The sequence below is a fragment of the Pituophis catenifer genome, unplaced genomic scaffold, assembly GCF_029215685.1.
Source record: "Pituophis catenifer annectens isolate HBS135680 unplaced genomic scaffold, rPitCat1.0.hap2 SCAF_2, whole genome shotgun sequence".
Classification (NCBI taxonomy): Eukaryota; Metazoa; Chordata; class Lepidosauria; order Squamata; family Colubridae; genus Pituophis; species Pituophis catenifer.
In genome coordinates this window covers 88,974,567-88,991,426 of record NW_027256882.1, presented here as the reverse complement: position 1 = coordinate 88,991,426, position 16,860 = coordinate 88,974,567, and the positions used below count along the sequence as shown (strand labels likewise).

The 16,860-nt window shown below is 39.5% G+C and overlaps 1 protein-coding gene across 1 annotated transcript; it reads right to left on the bottom strand.

Annotated features, from left to right (window-relative positions):
• Nucleotides 1-57: 57 nt before the first annotated feature.
• CDC23 (cell division cycle 23) lies at nt 58-14,851 on the bottom strand. Its single transcript, XM_070933780.1, has 16 exons — nt 14,700-14,851; nt 13,233-13,305; nt 11,825-11,962; nt 11,668-11,710; nt 10,408-10,513; nt 9,391-9,523; nt 8,939-9,116; nt 7,878-7,975; nt 6,861-6,942; nt 6,597-6,750; nt 5,747-5,866; nt 5,172-5,247; nt 4,250-4,311; nt 3,832-3,910; nt 3,204-3,323; nt 58-2,271 (listed from the first exon to the last, which is right to left on the bottom strand). The coding sequence occupies exons 1-16, from the start codon at nt 14,849-14,851 to the stop codon at nt 2,098-2,100; spliced, it is 1,788 nt and encodes a 595-aa protein (XP_070789881.1). The 3' UTR covers nt 58-2,097.
• Nucleotides 14,852-16,860: the final 2,009 nt, after the last annotated feature.

Here is a 16,860-nt window from a genome sequence, read left to right as displayed (position 1 = left end):
ACAGATAATAAATGCATTGTTTTCACTTCTGAAATGTTATAGAATTGTGTAGACTGGATTTGATACAATTGAGGTGTTTAAAAATATTGGCCAGATAGAGTTCCTTCTAGAGGAATTGGAGAGGGGAATATTGCAAAATATTCTTACAATTTATATCTTCTTTCTAAGGCATTCAAGGTGGTTAACAAGGCCATACCCAATTCAAATGTGGTCAGAGGGATCACAACTTTTCTTTCAACTACTGAAAGGAAAACACTGGCTTCTTCCCTAAAAGCTGAAGTGAAGCCTCAGCACATCTCCCAAAGATTTGTCTCCTTTAACTTGGGAGTTACACAGGAGGCCTTTTCCCATGTACTTGGCAAATGGTCCTCAGAAAGTGAGGGCATTTTTAGAAAACCGTCTTCTATCAACATTAATGTCAACATTAGGCAGTGTTACATGCTCCTATAGATTTATAGCAGACAGCTTTTACCCAGTTTGGTAAAAAAAAAGTCACAGGCTTTGGCAACAGCTAGTGTGACAATGTATTACAACTCACAAATAATGCCGACCAGAAGTGCAAGCGTTTCCATGTAGCTATTCAGGTCTTGGGATGTTTCTCAGGGGACTCTTTTATATTTGAAAGGTCTTTTTTTGTGGTAGCCATTGTCCTGCACCTGTCAATGGGCTTCAGCTTCACCTGAGCAACTGGCATTTGTTAAAATTATGGGTATACACTAACTTTGATAAATACCTCATTTCAATAGCAAAAGATATTTAGATTTTGATAATCATGTGAGGCATTATTCCAAGTTTAGCCTTGGAATAATAATCCAAGGCTAAAGGAGGGATACTTCTAGAATAACAACCAACACCAACACAACTCTGGTTCTCTATTTTGCAGGAACCTCCTTGTGCACAAATTTATTGATTTTAATGTGGAAAAAAATAGATCTACTATTCAAAGGGTGGCAGTCTTGCTTCAGTTTCCACTAATATAACAAGGCACCAAATGTAATGACTACCATACAGTACAACAGTGGGTTGGATTATTTTACAATTATAGAAGTATGGGATAGCTAGATTACTTCTACTTTATAAGATTTTTTTTATAAGTAGATGATCCAAGCAATTGGCTGATACTGACTTATCTGCTATAAATTTGGAAGGCTGTTTCCCACGCTGAGTTTCCTTGAGGAGGATAAACTTCTACATATGAATACTGAAGTCTCAACATCTCTGAAACATGTCAGAAGCCATAAATCTGATTTCTTGAAAATATACTGATAAACGGTAATGATAGATAACATGATTCTTAACCGCACAAAATTGTTTTATGATTCCTGAATTCTAACAGTCCTGACATTTAAAGACTGATTACAATCATTAAGCTATAATAACATAGTCATTGTTTAAAAACAGAGCATTTACAAGCTGCTAAGTCAAAGAAATGAACAGGTTTGTTCAAGTAATTTCCTGATTCTTAACAAAATATTTAATTAAAATAGTCTTTACAATTTCTAGAGCCTGTGTGGGAAAGCAGCAACACTGCACCTGCTGGCATAAAATAGACTCATCACTTTATGTTGCCAGTTTCAGCCTAGCATTAAATTAGATGTGACCTATTCGCTTTTCCGTCCACGTTCTCTATCCTGTTGCTATCTTTTAAGATAAACTTTTATTCGTCACATAATAAAAAAACAAAGTCAGGTGCTCACAGACACTCTTTTTCAGTTTCAAATAAATGTGATACGGTTTCAAATATGACGCAAGTCTGATAAACGGATAACTTGCATCTTACTGCAACATCCTCAGAAAGGCATGTGATGAAGAAAGGGACAGAAAGCAACCCCACAGCCAGTGTAAAGAGAGGTTCTCTCTCTCGCAGGTGCCAGACTTGTAAGAAGACTGAGATGTACAGTGAATTCAGGTCACTGCACTGTCTGAGCTATTACCATTTCATGGTTACAATACAATAGACAGTCATCCTCAGCAACGTGATGTCAGTCACCCGAACTGAATACACAAGCCTTCCTAGAACGGCAGTATTCAAGAGAAAGACCCAGTTTACAACAGGATCGTCCTCTCGACTGAGCCAGTACAGAAAGGTAGTTCAGTTCAAGGTGTAATATTAGACAAATTCAGTGGGGATACTCGGCGGGTTGGAGTATTGTTGGCAGAGAGTGAAGAAGGAAGTAGGAAAGGTGTGGCTGCCGTCTCTGTATTTGATGTCTCCCCTTGATTTCGTAACTGTAAGATTTGTCGCAAAAGAGCCTTCCCTTCTTCTCTTGTCTAGAAATAAAAGCCAGATGCATGAGGAAAGGGGGGAGAAAGGGAGGATGCTGATAGAAAAGAAGTTATATGGATGTTCCTGAGCACAGGCACATCACACTAAATTATAACTATAGGTAATGCTTTATATTAAAAAAAAAGAATGTACACACACAATAGATGGAAAAGAGGATATACAGTAATGGTAAATCTCTTGTGCATATGAGTATATTACAGTATCAATCTCCTTAGTCCATTAAACAGCTGAATGGCAGCTAAGCAAAGGTGAATTCTGCAACATACTGAGACAGCTATATGCTGCCTTTTGTATTGATCATATGTGATGGAGGAGGCAGCTACATGAATATTTCTTGTAATGGCCTATATGCTTTCTGGGATCTGTCTGTATTAATTTAAAGAACGTCATTCTCTGATAAGAAAGAAAAGTAGTAAGCTCTGTTATATTTGCCACCATTTTAACAGCCAAAAGTTGTTTGCAAATTGCAAATACACAAATGTCTGAATAAACCAAAAAATTATTGGGAAGAAGTACTTGTAGAATAAATTCTGTAGAATTCATACACTCTATAGAATAAATTATTTCCAAGATCTCATTGGCTGCAGTTTTGTTATCTACTTATTAGGTTGAAATGGAATTCCTACAAATAATAAGGGCCACCTCTACTAAATAATTATTTATTAAATTTATTTGCCACCTATCTCATCACAAGGCATTATTTTTTACCATCCTAAGTTAAAACAGTAGCTCTGCCAGATTACTTTTAGATATGAATTACACCAAGCATGGAGGACACAGCTTTTGGCCTAGCAACAAATGAAGGGGGAGAAGGGACTCATATATTAATGTTGTATACATACATATGGGGATAGGTATGAAGTAGGTATAAAGCCCCAGTGAAAAATTGTCCACTTAAACTGGAGCTGTTACTCACATCGTTGAAGGCGCAGCATTTCTGGGCACAGGCTGAGGCTTCATCCCAGAGTTTACACTTGAAGTAATACTGAGCCAAGTAGCGGAAGGCGGTGCTTACTTCCAAGTTCTCCCCTATTTCCTGGGATACAATACAGGTAGTTCTTGGGTTACATCCATTTGTTCAGCAGCCATTCAAAGTCACAACTAAATGTTTCAGTTACAGTTGAAAAAAATGACTTATGAGTCTTCAAAGTTCTGGCCATCTCAGCACCCTCATGATTATGTGATCAACATCTGAGCCACCTGCATTTACAGCCATCCCCATGCCCACTTCTGGCACCTTCCACACACCCATGGTACTCCCCTCCCTGCTCCCTAGCACCTGCCTGTAGTAGTGACCAGTTTGCTTGCCTGGGATTCCCACCTTTTCCCACCTCTTGCTTGCCTGGGATTCCCACCCACACAATCCTGGGGTTATGATGGCAACTGAGACTACTGGGACTGCAGCTGCAAAGTGATGCGGTCATGTGACATCACAGTTTACAACAGAAAATCCAATCCCAATTCCATCCTAGGCCAAGGATTACCTGTAAGGACTTTGGGGATTTTCCTATATTTCCCCTCAAATTTATTTAGAACTCACTTACCCCACAAGAATAGATATCTTGGATGTATTTGATATAGCACTGGGCAGCTTGTTCCGATTCATTCAATTGCTCATGAAGTCTAAGAAAGGACACAAATAGTAAGAGGATGCTCTTGGCTGATGATAAAAAGATCAGGTGAGCAGGAGGTTCCTACTCAACATTATACTTTTGAGTACAAAGCTGTAGAACTTGATTCACCCTGCAAGGGGCTTTTAGGCAGAAGCTCAGAAAGTTAATCACACGTGAACTGCATTTCTAGGGAAAAATACCCGTAGTACAATGATGTAACACATCTGCTGCCCACATGCCTTTACAAGCCCCACTTTCTCTTTCCTTTTAAAACAGAAACATTCCATATTTAAAATATTGCAGTCTTAATAGAGGAAGTAAGGCAAGAGAAATACAATGCCATACTCACTTTGCTAGCTTCACCAGTGCCATTTTTTCTACATCCCCTACAGCATATGCTCGCCAGTAACACTGCCAAGGATAAAAGCAAAGATGAAGTAAAGAATAATAAGCTATTAAACTTGTATGCCATCCAACTCTCCACATCTCTGGGCTCCAGACTCAGGTGGCACTCTTTGTTACCACAACCCCCCCCCCCCCCACCAATGAATAAGCTAGTTAAAATATATCACAGATGTCACATAAACTAATTTATAGATAATCAAATCCATTTCCTTTTGTTGGTGGCTCATGCACAGTAAAAATGACTTTTGAGTTATTGGTGTGAAAGATTATGGAATTTTGCATTTACTGGGATATTAACATCATTGATCAGACTAACAAACAGGTTTAATAAAAATGATTCTTTCGCAATTGCTATACGTTTGTTATATTTGCCAACAAGTCCTTATTCTATCTGGGCAAAAATATCCTAAACATCAGAACAAATTGAGCAACACTATTATAATGAAAAGTCTTTTTGATGTTTTGGATTTTCACTGATTCTGATGTAATATTTATATTAAGTTATTCTGACTGTATTTTGTAACTTTATTATCAGGACTTGGGAATGAAAATAACTTTATAACACTGAGTTTGAGTGACATTCCTTTTCTTCATCTGGGAGGATGAAGCAATAAGGACTAGTCCCTATTATATTGGGCATGTGAAAGTGTGGAAATGAATGCACATCATAATCAAATTTTTCATTCCATTCTAGGAAGGACTTGGATGTTTTTTGTCCCTTTCTTAACAAAGATAGCCTAACCATATGACCTACATCTCACAAACCAAAAGGATGATGCACAGACTAGGACAACATAATACATGCAATAATTCCCCATGAAACCACAAATCCCCCCCCCCTTTTGCAAATTTGTTCTTTCTAGTACCTTTTTGGCTTCTACTAGCTGATTTAATTTTTCATAACATTCTCCAAGAGCAACAAGCATACGGGAATCATTGGGTCTGCGAAAAAGACAAGATACCTAGCTGACAAAAAGACTAAAATCATTTAAAATCATCTATAACTTGCTGAGCAGTTGGCTTCACCACAAAGTTAAAAAATTAAAGACTTATCAGATTTTGGCAATGGGATTTTTCAAATTTGACTACTGGAAGAACTTACCCTAATATCAACTAATGTCATGGCTTTATTCATCAAACTGGGCCAAAAAAACCCCAAACCCTGAAGGTTAACATTAAATAAGCACAGGACTTACTTTTTCCACAATAATTCGTTTATGAAATTTTTATCTTTGTAATTCTTTGCAATTTATAATCCTTTGCCTTTTATAAAGCTAGTAGTCTGAAAACCACTTAAAACCAAGGTTTTATCATTTGCAGGGCATTATTCTTTACTTCCAAATAAAGAATTTATTTCATATATAATAATTTAACTTCACATACCAAGATATTTGATTTTTTAAAAAATCGGCAATAGGGATAACCATGCTCACTGTTTTACCTGAGTTGATGGGCTCGTCGGTAATAATAAAGGCAGTAAAATGGCATCTTGAGAATCTCATATGTTTGCCCCAGGCCATACCATGCTCTGTAGTCTCTTTTATTCACTTCAATGGCATGTCTAACAGAGGAGGCATTTGAAAAAAAAGAGTAATATAGCTAAAATCATCACATATTTTTATTTATTTTGGAAGGAAAAGAATTGTGAGGGAAGAGAAAGGAAAAAAAGTGTTTTATTTATGATAAGAAAAGGTTCTTTTTAGAGGTAAGTGAGGTGTGATTGAGGTGGTAAGCATTCTCTGCAGTAGCCTCCACATTATGGAACTCTCTCCTGCCAAGGGGACAAGCAGCTGCTATCCTCCTTGGTTTTCCTAAATAAGAGAAAACAATCCTATTTCCTGTCATTTTTTCCTCCCTACACTGACTGTGAGAACTATAATTATATTTTAGGCTTAAAGTTATGTTAATAGATTGCGTCTAGTAAATATTTTTTTTCTATAAGAGAGCTGTGGTGACGCAGTGGTTAGAATGCAATATTGCAGGCTAATTCTGCTGACTGTCAGCAGTTCGTTTTTGACCGGTTCATGGTTGACTCAACCTTCCATCTTTCCGAAGTCAGTAAAATGAAGACCCAGATTATTGGGGCAATATGCTGACTCTGTAAACCACTTAGAGAGGGCTGTAAAGCACTATGAAGTGGTATATAAGTCTAAATGCTATTGCTACAAATCTTTTCTCATTCGATACCCAGAGCATTTCGTTTGGGACAGGGTAAAAGTTCTTTAAAAGGTAACACCCAGTTAAAGCATTTCCAGCTCTAGGCAGTAGAGCTAACTCTTACATGCACACACCTATATGCTTGAATAGCTGCTGATGTATTTTTCATCTCCATGTATTCATGCCCCATCAGGGTCCATGCTCCAAGATACCGAGGATTCAGCTTCAGTGCTCGCTGAAAATAGAGTGCTGCTTTCTCATGCTGGGAACGCAAACTGTAATAATTCCCTAAATTTAAAAAAAAATAGGAAAAAGAAAGAAAATAATAGCTTCACGGGCACTGTTTAAGAGGGAAAAAAATCAGCTTCTTCAAGAAAAGAAAATGCAAAGTTTCTCACCAATTACACAGCAAGTTTCTACACGATACTTGTCAATCTCACATAGGTTATGGGCCAAATAGCTCAATTCGGGCTTCATACCCTAGTAAGGGGAGGAGAAAGGAGCGAGGGGGAAAATTGAAAATTTACTCTGCTGCAAAAGGAAATTAGGAAATACAGTACTTCAGGTCTCAGATTCAGCCACTTGGTTGAATCTACTTAACCTACTTAACCTTAAGAATTTGACTGCCACACTACAAGTTTAGAAACAAATCCATCAAGGTGATTTCTGGTACTTTATTACTGTTATTTGTTGTTTCTAGATAACCAAGCAAAGAAAGGTATAAAATCAAACAAATTATACCACAACCCTATTTGATTATTGTAGCAATACTGTAACCTAATTACCCAACAAACCCACTATATTATCTAGTTTTCTGTAAAGTCACAGCAGATGGCAGCATTAGGTAACACTGGCCGATTTTGGAAAGAGATAATTAAGATCAAACATTGTTAGTACTTGGGGAAGACGGGAAGGCAAACAAATATCCCAAACAACCCGTGTTGCCAAGAAAACCTATATGGATGTATCCAGGCAAGCATCAGTTTGATTTGAAGGGATCTTGATTTTCAGCAAAAGCGGTGAGATATTTTAGGGCTTTGGAATGTTTGAAAGCTATTTGTAGTAAAGTCACATGCAACAGTCTGCATAAGTCCTCCCTTCCTGCTTTTTTTCCTTTTCTCCAGAACTTTGATGCATGAACTGCATCTTTCTGTATCAAAATATAGGTGTGTTAGGAAGAGATGCTGTGCTGGTGTGTGTATGGAACAGGGAATAAGGACAGCATTGCACAGGAGAGTTGCAAAGCAAGTCAAATGAACAGAAGACGTCTAAATCAAAGGTGGCTGCTAACTATGTGGAAACTGGATTTCCATGCAGAGAGTGATTGAAAGCATCGGAAGAGTTGGAAGCTGCTTCAGACATTGTTGACAGTGTGAACACATTGTATGGCTGTGAATAATACAAAAGATACTTACTCTGACATAAAGCAAGTTCGAGAAAGTATCCATATTTTCTATCCTGAAAGGGTCTTGTTTTCTTAATTCATTAAAGATGGATAGTGCTTTGTCAATATCTGAAGAAAAAGCAACATGACATGATCGTAAACGATTTAGATGAGGAAATAGAAGGAGCACTCATCAAATTTGCAGGCAACACCAACACCCCGGAAGATAGGCCCAAGATCCAGATGGATCTTGGCAGACCTGAGCACTGGGCCCTATCTAACAAAATGAAAATCAATTGTGAGAGAAGCAAGGCTTTACACTTAGGCAAGAAAAACCAAATGTATGTGTACGAAATAGGTGGAACCTTACTCAATAGCAGCAACTGCGAGGGGGATCTAGGAGTCTTAGTAGACAATCCCTTAAATATGAGTCAGCACTGTGCTGCAGCCTCCAAAAAACCCAATGCAATCCTAAACTGCATTAACAGAAGGACAGAATCAAGATCACAAGAAGTGTTAGTACTGCTTTACAATGCTTTGGTAACACTACACTTGGAATACTGCCTCCATTTTTAATCGCCACAATATAAAAAAGATGTTGTGACTCTGGAAAGAGTGCAGAGAAGAGCAACAAAGATGATTAAGGGGCTGGAGGCTAAAATATAAGAAGAATGGTTCCAGGAATTCAGTATGTGTAGTCCAGTGAAAAGAAAGACTAGGGGTGACATGATAACAGATTTCCAATATTTGAGGGGCAGCCAAGCTATTTTCCGAAGTACCAGAAGGCGGGACAAACAGCAATGGATGGAAAACTAATCAAGGTGAGAACCAAGCTAGAAGTAATGAGAAATTTCCTGACAGTGAGAACAATTAACCAGTGGAATGGCTTGTCTTCAGAAATTGTGGGTATTCCATCACGAGGTTTTTAAGAAGTGACTGGACAGCCATTTGTTCAGAATGGCGAAGGGTCTCCTGCTGGAGCAGGGGGATGATTAGAAGACCTCCAAAGTCCCTTCCAACAGTTATCCTGATCAGCGCATAATGGAACTATAAAGAGACCCTCCCACACCAAGCTTAAAAAGATTCACTGACCTCGAATGTTATGATAGGCCACTGCAATCTGGGAGATTATGTAGGTGCTCTTGGAAAACCCAACATCTATGAGACTCTGGTATTTCTGCAAGGCCTCCTCTATCAGTTGCAGCTCTGTGTATATGTGTGCCAGGAAGAACTCCTTCATCCAGGTATCTGGCAAGGACAGGAACTTCAGCTGGCAGCAAGCACCAAATAGAAGAGGAACACACTTAGAGAAGGAGTCTATTGCACCTCCCCTGAATTGTAGGAATCACTGCGTCTGCTCATATGAATAGATCTTTAGAAAGGATTACAGTAAAAACCTCCAAGGCTATTTATTTAATTAAGAGGTAGGCTAGATTTGTTTTTTCTTCATCAGAAAAACACCATGAAATCTAGACCAGCCAACGCTTAATGATCAAGCAATGGGAGAAAACAAGGATTGGGCATGAAGTTATCCTACAATTTACCGTCTCTTTGTCTGTGATCAAGTTACAAAGCTCCAGCCAGGCTCCCCAATGCAATGGCAGAATATGGGTTGCTTCAACAAACACATCAATAGCCTCTTTCACTAGATCCAGTTTTCGCAATACAACTCCATACCTAATGGGACACAAAGGCAAAGACTGTAAGGGCAAAACTCTGTAATCATGTGGCCCAGGGGTGAAATGTAAAATTTGTTACTACCGGTTCTGTGGGCATGGCTTGGTGGGGGTGGTGGTAATGTTACTGGATGGGCCTGGGCAACTTTTTTTTTTTAACTTTTCAAAGCATTTTTTCTGCAAAAGCAAAAAAATGCTTTGAAAAGCCTCTGCCAATGAGGCAACACAGATGGGATCGTCAGAGCCTTTTCAAAGCATTTTTTAAACCACCTCTTCTGCTGAAGAGGTTGCAGAAAAAAATGCATCATCTCTCTGATGATCCCAGCTGAGTTGCCTGATCTCAGAGAGACCTTTCAAAGCATTTTTTAAAACGATCAGGCAACTCAGCTGGGATCATCAGAGAGATGATGCATTTTTTTCTGCAACTTCTTCAGCGGAAGAGGTGGTTTAAAAAATGCTTTGAAAAGCCTCTGATGATCCCAGCTGAGTCGCACGATCATCAGAGGCTTTTTTTTTACTTTTAAAAGCATTTTTTCGGCGGAAGAAGTTGTAGAAAAAATGCTTTTAAAAGTGTAAAAAAAAAAAAAAAGCCTCTGATGATCGTGCAGCTCAGCTGGGCATGGTGATGGTGGTGGTGGTGGTAGGCATGGATTTTTGCTACCGGTTCTCCGAACCACCCGCCGCCATTGCTACCGGATCGGGTGATCTGGTCGGAACCAGGAGCATTTCACCCCTGATGTGGCCCTAATTTATGATGCTATACAATGAATAGCAGACAAATAAACCGGGAAAAAAAAGCCTTGCTATTTTCACAATTTCTCTTTCACATAGGAATGCAAATGCTTCTATATGGCTTATATTACTGGTTATCTCATACAAACTTACAGATAAAGTCCAAATCCATCCAATTCTCGGGCTTTATGCTTCTTGCTAAGTTCAACTCTTAATTCTCTCAGAACTTCATTCTTCACCTGTCCCTTCTCTAAGGGACCTGTAGAGAAAGAAAATTGCCTTTTAATTGTCACCTTTTCTGCACTGTCATATAATCATATTTTGCATGCTAACAATGGATGTGTAATTTACAACTTCACATCCTTCCAATTTGTAGCTAGATCAGAAGTGTTTTATATTTCAGGTGATAAAATAATCTTTCTCAGGCTTTCAAAATCTCTTACACAGCAATCAAGGATAAAACACATATACTGTATTTGTACCATTGCATTTAGATCTATATGGCCTGGAATTTATTATGATAACTCTGAGCTACATCATTTTCAGTGTTATATTGTTAGGCTGTTGTGTTTTCCATAAAGTATCATATTGAGAATTGATTTTTCTGCCTAGCTATGCTAAGAATTGCACCCTTTGTGATAACCCAGGGCACGGCACAGAGATAACACAAAACAGCTGGCAGTTCAAACCGCCCCTCTATTGCTCCAAATTTCTCCAAACGCTCCCACATTTCTGGCAAGTCCCAGAGCAAAGTGATAACAACCCCCCACACAAACCTCAAGCACCCTCTGGCTGCAATTAGTCCAGCCCAGCACTATGTACACCAGGGCTGGACAGCAATAAATCCAGCAGGGCAAATCAAGGAGTTCAGGAAGCAAAAGATCCAGGTAATTAGTCCAGAATGCCAGAAAGAATGCAAGGACTCTTGGAAAGTTCAAACGCCAGCACTCAACACTTCAGGAACTCGGCATTTGTTCCCAACAAATGCCCTTCCTCACAGCGTCTCCTTAAGTCTCATTCCCCATCTTGTGAAGATGGGCAGGGCACTTTTCTCCCGAGTAGCCTGATCAGTCTGTGCTGTTTACGTCTTCTGTCCACTCTCTGAGCTCTTGGATCAGGAGAGGGTGGTCCTTGCTCCTCGCCTGAGCTCTATCTCTCATGTTCATCCTGTCCCTGTTCCTCCCTGTCTACAAGCTGTCATAATCCTGAAAGGCCCTGGCCTTCCCCATTTTTTTCTAGAGACAAAAAGCCGTCCCCTCAATTTCTGTTGGCTCAGGTTCCAGCTAATATTCCCCTACAGATTCAGGCTCCGACGGGGGCATGACACCCTTCTTCTAAAGAACAATATGCCTAAGAAACTGCATATCAACAAACAAACTAAGTCAAATGAAAGATTTACCTTGGGTTCCTTACCTAGACTATCCACTGTCTCATCATCTTTCTTTTTCTCACCAGACTGAAAACAAAGAACAATTAACTTTAGATTAAGCAAGTGTAAATCGTATTATATTCTCATATTTATCACACTGGTTTGACCATCAGAAACAGAAAGGAAGTAGTAATAGCTCACCAGATATCTGGAGTACATATACAAAAAATAGGCTTTTGGGCTCTTGCAGTTTCTTAGAAAGTAGGCTGCTCTGTCGTATTCTTTTAGATCAAAGTAAGATTTGGCAAGAGTGTAAGCATCCAAATCACAAGCATCTTCCTGTGAAAAAAAGAGAAATCAATGTTAAACTGCTCCATAACAAATGACACATTGCTTGCATGGAAAGCTTGTGGGAAAGAACATATTATTCTTGAACAACAGGCTTTCAATTCTGTAATTTCCTTAAAAGTGGGAAAACCTAATCCCTTCCAACAGTGCTGAATTATAACTCACAGCAATTCCAGTCTACACAGCCTGGACATACTGAGGCTTGCTAGGAATTGTAGTTCAGTAACATTTGGAAGACCCACCTGTTCCCAATTCCCATTATAAACAGCAACATTAAATTGTGAATTTAATACATTAATTAAATTGTGAATTTTCAAACTGTATTGGCTACAACAAATTAAGATTTGTGCTTCTCTGAGAATGATTATTATATATTTAATAATAAATGACCCCCAGTAGTGCGGTGGTTAGAATGCAGTACTGCAGACCAATGCTGCCCATAGCCAAGAGCCTGACTAGCTCAAGGTTGACTTAGCCTTCCATCCTTCCGAAGTCAGTAAAATGAGGACTCAGATTGTTAGGGCAATATGTTGACTGTGTAAACTTCTCAGAGAGTGCAGTAAAGCACTATGGAGCAGTATATAAGTACTCTTCAATAATGTGCAAAACCTAGCAAATCAGATCTACACTATGTTTGGAACATAAGAAATCACTTTCAGAAAATCTATTTTTATAAAACTACAACAAACAATTCTAGAATAGCTGGACTGGTAGGTTATGAGAGAAAAATGAAACATACAATGGAATACCAGGACATCTTAAATTTCGCCCTCTGGTTTTTTCAGAAAAAGAATCATCATATCTTCTTTTGAGAAGATTTAATGAGAATTTACCACTCTCAATACCGTCCAAAATTCACTCCATCAGGCTGTAGAGAGGAAGGCTAAGATCTTACATCATTAAACTGATTCCTGAGTAGTTTTGTTTTCACAAGTTATCAATTTCCTTTTTCATATCTTTTTAAAAAATTGTAATCCTAAAGCCAAGAACGATATTTTTAAATTAATCAATTAGTAGTACTGGGAGCCTTTCAGGCTAAAGATTTTCAAACAAACAATAGGTCAGAGATACACAATACAATCATAAATAAAAATTATATTCAATGAATCTTATTCCCAAGTAAATTTGGGACTGCAGGCTTAGCAACTAACTTGCATATATCACCAACTATTAATATACAATGTCCCTGGATTTTACAATATCATTGAAGTAATAATTTTTAGTTTAGTATTACACAGACAATACAGACAATTATCCTTACCTCTGTAAGTTCAGGAACAGGCGGTAGTTCATTCAAGGGTAGAGGGTCCAAGGCAAAGGCCAGTTCTGAGGCCCTGCAACAATAACATCCACTGTGTTAAAGCAAACACTGCTTATAAACTGCCTGGTTAATTATAACACGTTGTCTAAGTTTACACAATACCATTTACTCAGTTCTGGCTAGGCATATTCTGTGAACCAGTTCTTGGTTTGCAACTCTCAGTTTACATCTTAGCATGTTTTCCAAAGTCAATCAATTATAGATCATTCAATAACTCCCAGTTAAACAAATCGTCATATATCATATATGAACCTAGCAATCATGGACTCATACAAAGATTCCCTAAACTGTATAATAACTTCACACTAGGGAAAGCCCTCCCAGCTGCAACTGCTACCTTAAAGTTGCACATCTATAGGCTGCTTGATAAAATGCTATATGTGTGGGGGGGGCAATAGGCTGACTCTGTAAACCGCTTAGAGAGGACTGTAAAGCACTATCAAGCGGTATATAAGTGTAAGAAGAGAACATAAAAGAATAGAATTCTTTATTGGCCAAGTGTGATTGGACACACAAGGAATTTGTCTTGGTGCATACGCTCTCGGTGTACATAAAAGAAAAGATACATTCGTCAAGAATCATAAGGTACAGCACTTAATGGTAGTCATAGGGAAATAGTCAATATAAATCATAAGGATACCAGCAACCAGGTTACAGTCATACAGTCATAAGTGGGAGGAGATGGGTGATGGGAATGATGAGAAGATTAATAGTAATGCAGACTTGGCAACTAGTTTGACAGTGTTGAGGGAATTATTTGTTTAGCAGAGTGATGGCATTTGGGAAAAAACTGTCCTTGTGTCTAGCTGTTCTGGTGTGCAGTGCTCTATAGTGTCGTTTTGAGAGTAGGAGTTGAAACAGTTTATGTCCAGGATGTGAGGGGTCTGTAAATATTTTCTCAGCCCTCTTTTTGACTCGTGCAGTATACAGGTCCTCAATGGAAGACAGGTTGGTAGCCATTGTTTTTTCTGCAGTTCTAATTATCCTCTGAAGTCTGTGGGTGTCTGTCTTGTTGGGTTGCAGAACTAAGTGCTATTGCTATCCGCTATAAACTTGTTTTGTTTATAGCGAAACAAACTAAATTTGTTTCCTCCCACACCCAAACGCCACCAGGCCCCTTAAAGAGTTCATATCGGGCAGTCCCGTTACTTCTGAGACTTAAGGAACTGCCTGCATCGATTTGGATCGCCTGAGCGTCATCAAGTCGTTTTCGGCTCTTAGCAACCGCACAGATCGACGTTCTCCAAGCAAGCGCCCGCAAGAGGTAAAAGCGCAGCGAGCCTCCTCACTTCCCTTCTCGCCAACGCAAACCCTCCCGCCTCCTCACCCCCACCGCCGCCACCTCGGAAGAGCAGCCTACAAAAGGGACCGTTCCCTGGGCGTCCTTCCCCCTCGGCGTCCCCGTACCATTTCCCACTATGCTGAAGGCCGCGTTCCCGGCTCCGTTCCGCCACATCCAGCAGCTGCTTCTTGATCTCCCGCAAGTCGGAGAAATCCGCACAAGCGAAGTCGGCCCCTGCTGCCGCCGTCGGCCCCGAAACCGACGCTCCCGCCGCCATCTTCCCAGCCTCCCCCAGCTCGGGTCTGGCAAACTCGGGGGCCTCGGAGCGCGCGCGCCGCACATAACTCGGGAGGCTATTGGAGGATTCGTCCCTCTCCTTTTTTTTTTTTTTTTTTTTTTGCGCTGGCTGACGAATAGCGACGGAGGGGACCGAAATGCGGAGTCTTCATTGGCTGAGAGATGACAGGCTCGAGGAAAGGAGGTGGCATACAAGGGACGAAGAGCCGCTCTCCCCTTCGGCCTTTTTCACGTGTGAAGGGCTGCGAGATCTGGCACCCTTTCTGGGGTGCTTTGTTTTTTTGGGGAGGGTGTGGGGGGATCGTATCTATTGGGGGAATGCGCATGTCCTTCCTGTAAAGGCTAGCCGGATACCAGGGTTATTGGCTGGGTTTTTTCGCGTCGGGTGGAAAGGTGCGTGGCAACGTTATTACTGTATCTGTAAAAAAAAAAAAAAATCATCATCCCCATCTTTCTGAGCCCCAGGATCAGCCCGTGACTCTACTTCCGTAGTTACAGAAAATTCTTATAAGTAAATAACTAATATATATATATATATATATTATATATAAATATATATAAATTATATATATAAATATATATAAATTTGAATTTAAAATTTTGAAGGACTAGATGAAGAAATGGGAGAATTAAAAGGAAAGGTACGTATGATTTCATTTAATCATAGGCCATCTGAATTCAATTTAATATCACTGATTTGTTTACCATCTCATCCTTTCCCAGAGCCAGGCATTTGATCTCTGCCTAAATTATCTTTTCCAAGCATTCGATTAAGTTGAATGGAAATAATTGAACTGATAAATTGAATAAATACAGCTAATATTATGGCTTCCAATAATTTCAGACGTTCTCCTTTTCCACACACTCATAATTCAGCAGCAACTTATGGAGGATTTCTCTACTTGCCACAGATAAGCACCTCCTTTCTGCTTGGCCATTAAGACACTGGAGGAGAATCTTTTTGTACCATCATCTACCTCCTCATTTAATGCCAGTCCCGGCTTCCTGCTTATATTTATGTTTGCCACTGATGGGATGCCTCTATTTCATTGCCATTAGTCTCAGTTTTCTTTTTTCTTTTCAATGAGTGCAGTTAATGTAATTTTTATTGGTGGTATTGTCTACATTTCATTTACCTCTGATTTGTTTATCATCCCATCCTTTCCCAGTGTCAAGCTTTTGGTCTCTGTCTGAACCCAACGGGAATTCCTTTTCCAAGCAGACATTTCTCTCTCAAAGTGTATTAAGAGGAAAGAGGGGCAGGGTAACAAGAATGCCAGCAACTGAACTAATTGCCAGTATCAACATATATCAGGGCAAGACCTTCCTCTTTTTTCTTTTCTTTTCTTTTTTTACTGCTTTTCTATGAACTGTCAAACTGGTGGGCATTAGGAGCTTGGAGAAGACCATCTCCTGAACTGATATTAATCTGAGAACTAAGCCATGTCCTTTGGTACTTGTGTATTCTGTGTACTTGATGATATGACCTGCAGCCCATAAAAACAACTAGAGTCCCCACTGTCCCGTCCCCCCCGTCCCTCCGGGTCTCTTGAAACCTCAGAGTAATCCTACATCAAATGCTTGGAGATAAAGCAGCAAACATTTCTGATTTTCAGCAGCATGATTTGTTGCTTCTTTTGGATGCAAAGCAAAAGGGCAAAATAAATATATTACATCTTATGACTCTTAGAACAATTGTTTTGCTCTCTTTATCTCTCCCACCCTCAAGCAAAAAAAGAGTTCCAAAATTTTTGGCCTACCCAATTCAATAGTTTTCTGGGTTTGTTCAAAGTCCAGGCACCATCTTGTAAAGTCCTAATTTTTTGGTTCTTTTGGGCTTACAAATTTGTTTTCACATACTAGAATGTTTTCTATGCAGTCCCCAAAGAAGGACACTTAATTGTTCACAATTCATAAAAAGGTAAGGGAATGGGGGTCTCAGAGGGAGACCTTTTCAGGGATGGCACCTATATTGTGGAACAGCTACTC